At 39.9% G+C, this 11598-nt stretch overlaps 1 protein-coding gene and 2 non-coding genes across 3 annotated transcripts; all 3 read left to right on the top strand.

Moving 5' to 3' along the window:
- The first annotated feature begins 7563 nt into the window (after nt 1-7563).
- COX7C (cytochrome c oxidase subunit 7C) lies at nt 7564-9907 on the top strand. The gene is made up of 3 exons (XM_072416184.1): nt 7564-7689; nt 9311-9452; nt 9829-9907. Exons 1-2 carry the CDS (start codon nt 7612-7614, stop codon nt 9425-9427), a joined length of 195 nt encoding a protein of 64 aa, XP_072272285.1. The 5' UTR covers nt 7564-7611; the 3' UTR covers nt 9428-9452; nt 9829-9907.
- On the top strand, nt 9174-9237 carry LOC140334389 (small nucleolar RNA Z39). Its single transcript, XR_011921517.1, has one exon. It is a non-coding gene; the product is annotated as a small nucleolar RNA Z39 (small nucleolar RNA).
- LOC140334388 (small nucleolar RNA Z39) lies at nt 9684-9745 on the top strand. Its single transcript, XR_011921516.1, has one exon. It is a non-coding gene; the product is annotated as a small nucleolar RNA Z39 (small nucleolar RNA).
- Nucleotides 9908-11598: the final 1691 nt, after the last annotated feature.

Raw genomic sequence — 11598 nt, 5'->3', positions numbered from 1 at the left:
GTGGCCCCCTGGCATAATAGGGCTCAATGCTATGGGCAATGATTTGGGTAATGTTCCAAATGGGACATAATTCGTGCTGTTAAGCTGGTTTACGAGGTGGCAGCTGGAGTGACCTGGTGTTGCGGTCTGGTCAGTTATGGTGGCCAGGACCATTTTGAGGTAGTGCTACATCATGTGTTGGCAAGTTTGTGGCGGTTGAGTGGCCGCTTTGCATGGTAGGGCTCCATGCCAGGGTGGGCTATGATTTGGGTAATGTTCCAAGTGGGACATGATTCGTGCTGTTAAGCTGGTTTTCGAGGTGGCGGCTGGAGTGACCTGGTGTTGCGGCCTGGTCAGCTACGGTGGCCAGGACCATTTTGGACAGGCGCCTGCTTAATGGAACAGGCCATTTCTGCAGCCAGGAATTGAGGACTAAATGGCAGGCTGGAATTCAACAGGCTCAGCGAGTGTGGAGGTAGCGCTCAGGTGTACGGTTTCACCCCTGAGCGCTGTGGCAGTTGGGGTCTTGGATGGAAAGGATACAGTGCATGGTAAAGTGGTGGATTTTGGCAGGGGGGATCCTCTTTGGTGGGGTCTCCCCCTTTATGGTGAATAGATGATTATGGCTCCCGAGGCGGTGCTGGGCGGCCAGCGGCCAAGATGGAGATGTTGGAAGAGTTAAATTACTGTTGGGTGCAGATTTTGCCTTCTGGGACCTCCAGCCTGGTTGTTTGGTTGTATAACCGGGAGTTTTGAGTTTGATGACATGGATATTGTGGTTATGGTTATGTATTATTAAAAAGGGGAAATGGTGTTATATAATCCCGGTTTATTAAGAATAATAATAATAAGAATAATGGTGTGTTATGTTAATGTATGATTGCATATCAAAAGTGTAAAATGTATTTATTTATTTGTCGTTTATTTATTATTAAATATTTGTTTGTTAATTACTTGAATGGTTAATTTATTTAATGGTGGTTAAATAAACGGCTGCTTGCCAGCCAATTTAAATCCAAAATTGGTGTTTGGGTATTTAATGGTGGGGGAGTGGTTGGTAAGCAGGTGCGGGGTTTAGGGTAGGCGGAGGCTCTGATAGGATGATAAAGGATGGGCTTAAAGGTCCGAGCTACCCTGGTCAAGTTGCTTGTCACTTTTGCAATAAAAAACCTGCCTGTTTATAATTTTTTATTTTTGGGTTTAGTTCCACATTGTGCCAACTTTTAATATTTTTATCTTCATCTGTCCAAAGTTCCCTCATTATTATTATTATTATTATTATTATTTTTTTTTTTTTTTTAAAAAGGACATCTCCATTTAACAGTATGCAACAACATAAATTCCACAGCTCAACAAAAAAAAATGTTTTTACTTGCCAAGGTTTTTTCAATATATTTAGTTTATTTCAGGTCTGCTGAATCCAGAAATGACATTAGATTCATCAACTCTTAACACAGCATATTATCAATCTTTATGTACATCAATGTTTCGCATTTTATATATTAACTGTAGCAATATTTTCATAAAACTTTCATTTGCCTTCTTTTTATTCATACATTTTCTTTTTTTACAGAAATATGAGTTCTTCAAGAAGAAGTGGTTTAACCCCCTGAGCTACCGCGTGTGTGACTCTGGGTAGAAAAAGGATGCTAAAAACGGTAACCCCTGAGTCACACTGGGGGTAGGTAAACCTATGGGAAAAATAGTAAATCGAGTCTTACCTGACCCTCCGGCATCCCGCGTCGTCTTTTGCGTCTTCTTTCTTCCTTTGGGTCTTCTTCCTTCTTCCTCCGTCGTCTCCTGTACCCGATGAGTCACCGGGGAGTTGCGTGTGTACGTTGCTGGTGGGGCGGGAAATTCAAAATCCATTTGTATTGCATTCAATACAAAATACATTACAGTACATTGTCTTTCATGAACATTTACTTTACAGTATAATATAATAGTATGAGTATATTATTTATCTATTTTTTTTTATTTTATTTAATTTATTATTTTGACATGATTTTGTATTTCCAACTTTTTTTATACTCATACTTTTATTATACTGTAAATTAAATTTTGTGAAAAACAATGTACCGCTTTTAGACATATAAATCCAGACAGAAATGAACCGCTCAGGAGGTCAAATGACCCTATGTATTTTCCTACATTTGTGGTGAATATTCTCAGCAAAAACAGAGAAGAAACATTACAGAATTTTATTTTTTTTTTCTTACATAATTTGGTAATAAACTGGGGGATCAAGATAAGTACTGGCCTTCCCGTATGGTATGCAAAACTTGTGTAGAGTGTCTATGTCAGTGTAAAGTCTGTCAAAACAAGCATCTGAACTTTTAGCAACCAGGCTAAAAGAAAAGAACTGTCTGAGACTGGAAATTAAAATAACAGTGTATAGGTGACACTCCTACCATATTTCAGTGAAGATGAAAACTTTGTGTACTGTTGTAACATCACTGGACTACTAGCCCATATGGGAGTACCAGAATACGGAGCAGAAGACTGGCAGCTTTTCATACAGTTCCACTCGAAGTTTGAAATCTGTTTTACTGCATAAATGCAACTGCCATGCATTTGAGCAGTAAAAACAGAAGAAGAATAATAAAATATCCAAATGGTCTTACAAAAGCTTTGCTATCATGCACATACCATTGGTCTATATGTGTTGATTTAAAAATAGTGAACTTCCTACTCGGACAGCAAAGTGCATACACAAAGTACCCATGTTTCATCCGCTTGTGGGATAGTAGAGCAAAGCAGGAGCAGTGGTAAAAAGTGACATGGATTCCAAGGGAAAAGTTGGGATTAATGAAGCAATTTTTTTGGGCTCTGAACAAGGACGGTGATTGCTTGAAATACATTTGTAGATTCTTCCGTGGATTGAGTACTGAAAAATTAAAAGCAGGAATCTTTGATGGACCCCAGATTCAGAAACTGTTAAATTATTCAAATTTCACAAATTACATGGCTGATGCTGAAGCTTCTTCCTGGCACAGCTATGTCATGGTTGTCAAGAACTTCTTGGGTAACCATAAAGCACAAAATTATGAAGAAATGGTTCAAAGCTTAAATGGTTCTAAGTTTAAAAATTTGGGTGTTACTATGAGCATAAAGGTACACTATCTCCATAGCCATTTGCGAATATTTCCAGAAAACCTTGGTGATTTCAGTGAGGAACATGGGGGGAGGTTCCATCAAGATATAAAAGTGATGGAAGAAAGGTATCAGGGCAGATGGGATAGACACATGATGGCAGACTACTGCTGGAGACTGATAATCAGCATGTCCTGATAATCAGCATAAAAGGAAATCATACAAACAGAGTTGTTCAATGACTTCTTTGTGATTAGTTCTGTAAATATACTGAATATAGAATATATTGAGATTAGGTCTTTCAAAAATCTAATTTTGTATACGTAGGCATATCTAGTTTAATTTTGCCTAATTTTCATGTTTCATTAGTTTTCTATGAGGTTATTATTGAGGTCATTATTTAAAAAACTGAAGCCATTTTAGCAAAACCAATACCAGATTTAGAATCTGTGCATCAAACATAACCTAAAATGACTTTAATCTGTTTGGCAGGAAAATGTTTGTTAACCAGTGTTATAGAACAAAGTAACTTTGAACACGGCATAGTTGTTGTAAACCATTGATCTGCTCCGATAAGCAACTACCATCATGTTATTATGGACCAAAATCCATGAGAAATGTTAACATAACTTTATTGAATCTATACCACAAATAATTACAGTAGTTCTGAAGGTAAAAGGGGGTCTAACCCAGCACTAGCAAGGTATTGCTAATAAAGTGCCAGTGATAACATACATGCTCATACCTGAGCAACAGTGAGGGTTCCGGACCAGCCCTAGTAAAAGTTGTGCTTTAAAACTGCAGCACAAGTGAGAAGCTGTTATATATGGATTTGCCTAAAGCATTTCCAAAAATAGAGGGGGATGACAACAACAATTCTAATTAGAAGAGAAATGATCCTCATGAAACTAAAGGTCTCTGAGTAAAGATTCCGGGTATAAATCTCTATAAGTAGGGGAATTCAAAAAGGCATTCTAGATAGATAGATAGATATTAGTGTTTATATCAAAGATAATAGTGTTATTATCGAAGGTCTCGGTGCTGTTTAAAAATGTTCCAATGATTACCAGAAGTGAAAAAATCCCTGCAACAGATTTTTGAAGCAGTAGTATATAGGGCAGATGGCTCCGCGAAAGCACCTGTACAACAGCCCTCTATGTCAATGACTTTGAAAGTAATGCTATTGGATCAGCATAACAGCTAGGTGGCTGGGATCTTCAAAATGATAACAGTAATGGCAGCCTCTGTATTTCCCTCTGTACCGGTTTTATTATAATTCACTGTTCATTGTTCCCTTGGAAGAAATTTATCTTGTCTATAGATTACATCTGGACACTGCACTGTATTTTCTGATAAAGTGATTACCAAACCTTACAGCAAGTGCTACTTATATTCTTCTTACTTTATACCATTGTGCCAGTCTCATAAGTTTCTTGTTTGTGTGAAAGCCCATACTGATATGTGTCCAGTTTTCAGTTTTTGAATTGCAGAAATTGTAATAATGTATTATATTAACTTTGGCTGTTTTGATTTAAGGGTATTTAACATTTATTTATTAAAATTATTTTGCCATTGTGTTTTGTACTTATTGTATGACAAGGATAAAGATGCCTTGTTAAGCATCTTTGCACGTTTGAAAAATTTTGAAAACATCTCTAACTTGATTCGATAAACCTTTATCCTTTAATAGAAAAACTACCAACTTAACAAAATCAGGTTCAATTAGAGGGATGTTTATATAATCTCTGGAGGAAGGCCCACCATATTTACCCAGGAAATTGATGGGGTTCCTTTTACTATATAGTATTAATGTTTTACATGCCTATGAGACTGGCAAGGGATTTAAAAGGATCACAAAAAGATCTAAAATCATGCATTCTACTGTCAAGCATGGAGAGATGGAACCTTCAGGGAATGTTCTGTACTGCTAGGCAGAGGTGTGAGCCCTTAGAAGGGCCGAGGTGCAGAGTCTAGTTTTCTCCAGAGCCCCTAGGGGTGAGGATGTTGAGCTGCTGCTTGTTACCAGGCCGCGGTCCTTGGGCACACCAGTGGCAGGACAGAATAAGGTACAAAATCAGTGAGCAAAAGAGTAGTAAGGTCAGAGCCAGGTTTGATGCAGTTAACAAACAGATGAGGTCAGAAAGAAAGCCAGGGGTCTAATACCAGGGAGCCAATATAGACACTTATGACACTGAAGACACAGGAGAACACAGAAAACACAGGAAGAGACTGGAGGCACAGGTGACATGGTAGTCAGCGAATACACAGAGGAATATAGGAGACACTATATTACACGATAGGTAGAAACTAGAAGCATGGGTGGCAGGGGAGTCACAGAGGACAAATAGGGACCCTAAAGACACAGGAAGATACTGAGGACACTGGACAACAAAGGGTTAGAAAAGGAGCTGAACTGGGAAACAACAGCTGAGTAGAAACAGCGGAGCTAGGGGGCTCAGCAGTAGTGGATAGCACCGACTGCTGTGTCTGAGCCAGCTAAATAGCCAAGGGCCATTCAGAGGCTACCTCCTGATTGGCCAGCGGAATGGGAGATGCTGATTACTATAACTACTGATCCAGGACTGCAAGCCCAGCAAATTTACCTAAACACTAACAATCAAGCAAATTTAGTCAACCATGATTTGTACATCATATCAAAGTGTGCCAGAAAAGAATGTGCAGGAGTGGTCAAAAATGTCACTGTCAATGTCAGAAAGAAATGTATGCTAAAGAAGGCAATACTCACTTAATACAAATACTTAATACAATTCTTAAGCAAAGGGTATGCTTACTTTTTTAAAGTACACCAATGCACTTCTTTTTCTTTATCTGTAGGTTTAACTTTTGCCTGTTGAAAAATGTTCAAAAATTAACATTTTCCATGGCGCGAAAACTTTGTTTCACGTTACTGTAGTTCTTTTATGGGTTTTTTTTGTAATGTGAAGATCAATGTAATATAGTTAAGCTTATCATGTGAGGTTATGTTTTAAAACTCACGTTTCCAAAGCACAACAAGGAAATAAATAAATAATTAAGGTGCAGCACCGCCCATTTCAGTCTTGATCACTCCAAATGGGAGCGCAGAGCCTCCCGGGATACCAAGTCACGCATCCCGGGAGGCTCTGGGTGCTCCTTCTGCACATATCCTAATCTCGGACACGTCTAGAAGGGGCAAAAAGAAATGCCGAAACCATGCAAGCACAGTGAGACTGGCTTTTTTTCCCTTTACAGCAATACATCACCTGATCTCACACCTGCGCAGTGCGAGATAGGGTGACGTGCCAAGAAGACAGGGAGAAGATGAAAAAGCAAACAGAAGATGGAGGCGCCCAGTGCTTCCTCAGCGCCAGGACAAAAGGAATTCCAAGATGATGCGGGATCGAATCACGAGAAGGACCAGCGCCATTAAAGGGACCTGCGGGATTAAAAGTAGGTTTGTTTAGTTCTGCTTTAAGTAAGGGAAAGCTAAAATCTGTCAGCTTTTTGTGGTCAGTTTTCTTGTCCCCCTCCCCTCATAAACTTTGTTGTAACATCGACAGCAAATGGGGGGAAATGTCTCTATTACAGCCTAGATAGAGGTGAAACCTAACAGATGTTCTAATCTTTCCTTATTCTATCCACAGCTTACATTTATTAAAATTCCGATAGGCAGAAATCTGGTATTCTGATTGCTCTATTATTATATCTAAATATTGATCGCTGAACCAGTTAAGATCTCAATCAGGGAATAACATTAGGGACGGCTGTACACATGCCAGATTTTTGCCTAGGATGGGGACCACTGTTAATCATGGGCACAAATTTGAAGTATGGAGTCCCCAACTTCATTCATCAATCTGTTCCTTTCAGCTGCTAAGTCTGCCACAATGGAGAGGATACACTTTCATCAGTGAAGCTGGGTGATCCAGCAAACCTGGAATGGATTTTATGAAAGTCATTTGCTATTTGATAGCAAATGTTTTCGATACTGGACCAGATCCTTTCCAGGTTTGCTAGATTACCCAGGTTCACTGCTGAAAGTGTATCTTCTCCTGCCTTGGAGACCTTTAATAGATCAGGCCCAATATACATACTGCCAGATTATAACAATAACCTCTGAGGGACAAATTAGAAGCAACCACATGGCAGTATAATGCCATTTAAATTTTTTTAATTAGTAATAAGTAGAACTAGTTTTTTGTTATTGATGTGTATTCTTACACAAAGCAATTATTTTATTACAATGTCTTTTATACAAACTTCCAATTTCATGCCACCCATTCCCTCCTCCGGTCACCTTCCTACTCCCCTGACCTTGACTAATATGGGCGCTTTATAGTCTACGTGCTTTCCAGAAGAAGCGCGCTGCATGCAGCTAAGACTGCCGGGAATTGTAGTCCAGTCGTGTGATACTCCTTGTTCTGATATAAAAAGCCTGGGGAGTTCGAAACTACAATCCCGACATGCATTTCTTAGACGGCTTCCTGTCTCCTCCCCACTCTTGAACGGAAGTAGAAAGGTTCCGGAGGTCGCTGTGTTAGTCTTTCCTCAGCCGTCAACATGTTCGGTCAGGCTGTCCGTAGGTTTACCACATCTGCTATTCGCCGCAGCGGCCACTATGAAGAGGGCCCCGGCAAGGTAAGGTGATGGACAGTGTGAGAGGGAGATTGCTTTAGCGGTTATGAGTGCAGCCCCCCTGCCACACACAATGAATGAAGAAGCAAGACGTGCTGCTCGCAGCGGTGACTGAGGAGGATGGAAGGCCCATGGCCTGTGCACGGAAGTATGATCTGATTTAATTGTCCTGAGAGGAGGAAAATGCATATATATGTTCATTTCATGCATTTCCTGTAGTCCCCATCACCAGCTTCGTGTAACCACAGCAGGCCTGCACATTGTATGTCATTGGGGTCACCTATAGTACCCAGCAGGGGTTACTATGACCACATGTGCTCAGTGGTTGTCACTCTTACAGGAAGTGCCTGATCATCTACCAGTTCTTGGATATTAAGGAAATCTTTAGATGTCCTTACAACAACGAAATAAAATGCAGCAAATACATCTGGACTCCTATTAGTGTCAGAGGTGAGTATATATCCCTTCCATAGGTTTATATGTCGCAATGTATTTTTATTCAGCCTAATGAACAACTTATGACATTTTAGTGATAAATAAATCTTTGTATTGTTCAATCTCACTATTATCAGCAGGGTCAGGCATTGGTGCTATACTGTAATACAGAAGCCACATCCAGCTCCAAAAATGCCGTTTTTACATGTGGTTCATATTTGATATTAAGCTATTTGAAAAATAAAAAGCTGACTTTAAAATTGGGGAATGTTCAGACCTGCTTTGGGCTTAAAGATGAAGTAAACCCAAAACCAAAATTAAATAAGCTTACCTTCAATCCTGCAGAGCAGTCAATCCGTCTGGAGGTTTCTTCCATCGGGTCCTGCATTGTCCCGGTATCTGCCTTCGGGCTGCCATCTTTTCTCTGTTCCTCTGGGTTCTTCTTCCTTCCTCACCTGATGCAGGTGCGAGATCGGGTGATTTCATTGGGAAAAAACTTGCCAATCACATGCGTGAAATCGGCAACTTCTTTCCCTTTTGGCATAAGATGAGATGCTCAGGCATGTGCAGAAGGAGCAGCCAAGAGCCTCCTGGGATATGTGACGTAGGTGTCCCGGGAGGATCTGCGCTCCCATCCATTCTCGATCTCCTAGACGATCGAAAATTAAGGTTGTCTACCCTTTTATGTAAGGAGAAAATTCTGAGTTTAGGTACGCTTTAAGTCCCATTGTGTGGAAAGGTGCCAGCGGCTCTATCACTTTCACTGCAATGCTGGTTCTTAAAGACCCAGCACCTGCACATTTTACTTCTGGCGGCAGTGTATGGTACTGTGCTCGTTACTGGCCCTATTTATTTCTCTGGGGCTGCTGCGCAGGGACACTACATGTGTAGCCTTCTCTGAGGTAACCGTTCCTTGGTATGAGAAGGTGCTAACCACACCAAAACCTCATGGCCTTACTATGCCACATAGTAAGATTGTGGGGAACCAAGTGTGGTTGGTCATAGTCGCTTGAGGTTCAGCCATCCTTCTATTCCCATATGTGCATAATTTGGTACAGATGATGATAACATATCAGTATGAGATGATCTGTGATACTGTAAACGCTTTCTGATGTACCATTTACACCTTAACTATTAGGAACGCAAAGATGTTTCTAAAATGTTCATTTTTTTCATTCTTGTCTTTCAGAACTTGCCCTTCTCCATTGAAAACAAATGGAGGCTACTAGCTTTGATGACAGCATTCTTCGGCAGTGGGTTTGCTGCCCCCTTCCTCATTGTCAGACACCAGCTTCTGAAGAAGTAATCTTTTAGAAGAAAAGAAATCTAAGGTATGTACATAATTCGAGAGACAATTATTTTATTACTGTTGTTTGCCTGGGAGTAAACATATTATTTGTCACCGTGCAAAAATACTGTTAAAAGAAATAAATAAAAAGGCAAAATCTCAAATACTAGTTACTAGTCTTTCAACTGCTCTGTGATATGCTTGGGCATACTACATTTTATTACATCTGCAATCCAGTTAAAAATTGTCCTAATTTTTGCAGGAAACAGTGATTGTGCATGTGATGATAACATAACAGTATGATAATCCGTGATACTGTAAACGCTTTCTGATGCACCAGTTATTTAGATATGTTACACCTAAATTCAGTTCTTTTCTTTGTTCTTTTTTTCATTATTTTTTTCTTTTTTTAATTTTAGGTTCAGTGGACCGTCCTGACAAAGAATGGGCTTTTCTAGCAATGAATGACCTAGGTTGTAAATAAAGACTTACATATGATATCTGTCTCTTGTTGATATGTTTAAAACATTCTATATAAATATATATATATCTAACTAAACTGAGTTCTTGTAGTGTTTGTGGAAATGAAGCAATTACCACAAAGTCTTTGCTCTCCTTTATACAATGCTGCACGTTAGACTTAAACACACTTACCTTAGTGGGTCTCCCTTTTCTAGTTTTGTATGTTTCTATAACCTTTTTAAGATCTTTGCTGTGTGGTCTGATCATTACACTGCCAGGGAGGTTAGATATCCTAGATAGCTTGATTTTGCCATCCCCTAGCAAATATATTCTCCTTTCTTGCATAGCTCATCTTCTAGGAGTGTCTAAATTTTTCTGTGCTGGCTCAGCTTCTTTGCCCTTCCCTTTGCATTCCTATATAAACTTTTTTGTACCTCTTGAGGAAATGGTGAAGGGGAATAGTACAGAGCAAGGATATCCAACTCCAGGCCTCATGCAGATGGGTTTTTTCATTTATCATGTCATTTTCTGACCTCGTCTTGCAAAATTTACTACTGTCTGTAAAAAAAAAAAAAAGAAAAAAAATGCCTATGAATTAATGACTCTTAAGGAATGTGTAAGTGTAATTTGAATGACAGCTCTCGGGTAGCTGAGGCTGTTTACATTGAACCCAGATGATGGCATTTGTCTACACAAGGCAGGCATTTACATTAAATACAAATGATCCAGGGGATAGGTTTCCTTAAAGATCAACCCCTTTATCTTGTGTAAATTACTGGTCCTATCAACCCAATAGTTTGCATAGGATAAACTGGAGATAAACACACTCCCTTTAGAAGATCAGTTTGTGTGAAAACAATGGCTTCCTTTTTTTGAATAAATGAGTTAAGACCATGATCACCAGGTAACAAATCTACTGTACACTGCAGTCCTCACAGCTATAGTCTGGTAAATGAAGTATAACATTTCCTATGGGTATAACAACTTTTAAAAATATATTTGCAAAGGGACAAACTTTGCATTGGTTACTGGCTTTTCCTGATAGTGAGCGCACTGGGGGAAGGCTTTATTCCACATGTACCAAATCTAGAATGTTGGTCATCCCCAGAAGGTCTGTAGGGATGCAAAAGTGAAGCACAATAAATTTGAAAAGGTGTTTAATGGTAAGTAGGGTTAGAAATTGGAACAGATTCACTCCAAGGACATGTGACACATGAAAGAATCTGGAGACATCATAGTGAAGAAAACACCACTTACCTTTTTTTTCCCGCAGAGCTTCTGCTCCTATACCTGGCCTCAATTCAGTCCCGTGCCATCCTGGACTCCTTTTGTCTACATAACCCAATTCTGCACTGCACATGCTAGCTTATGGGTTCCTCTGCTGTTAGGTGCTAGGGTTAAACTTTTTGACCCATAATTAGTACTTATGCTGATGCATTGGAGCCTGAATGCCTCATGATTTAGGACAATTCCTGGTGTCATGTCACTATGTTGGGAGTTCCTGAACGATGAAAACATGCATGCCGTTTAGTGGCCAACAGATTCTGCAGACCTGAACCCAATAGAGACCACCTGGGCACCCATGCATACAACAGCACCAAGTTATGCCACAGTCTGTCCAGGAACTTGCTGATTCCTTGATCCAAGAGATCCCCCTAGGCCACCACAGCCATCTTATTAGAAGCATGTCCATCCATTGTCAGAAGTGCATTCAGGCTCATGAGGGG

This window comes from Pyxicephalus adspersus, chromosome 6 (assembly GCF_032062135.1).
Source record: "Pyxicephalus adspersus chromosome 6, UCB_Pads_2.0, whole genome shotgun sequence".
In the NCBI taxonomy this organism is placed as follows: Eukaryota; Metazoa; Chordata; class Amphibia; order Anura; family Pyxicephalidae; genus Pyxicephalus; species Pyxicephalus adspersus.
Note: the sequence above shows the minus strand (reverse complement) of the source record. Positions and strands in the feature narration are given on the sequence as shown.

Bases quoted from the DNA above. Each gene is read 5' to 3' on its own strand.
- COX7C (XM_072416184.1), top strand. From the start codon at position 7,612: ATGTTCGGTCAGGCTGTCCGTAGGTTTACCACATCTGCTATTCGCCGC. The intron at 7,690-9,310 runs GTAAGGTGATGG...CTTGTCTTTCAG, and splicing joins ATGAAGAGGGCCCCGGCAAG to AACTTGCCCTTCTCCATTGA.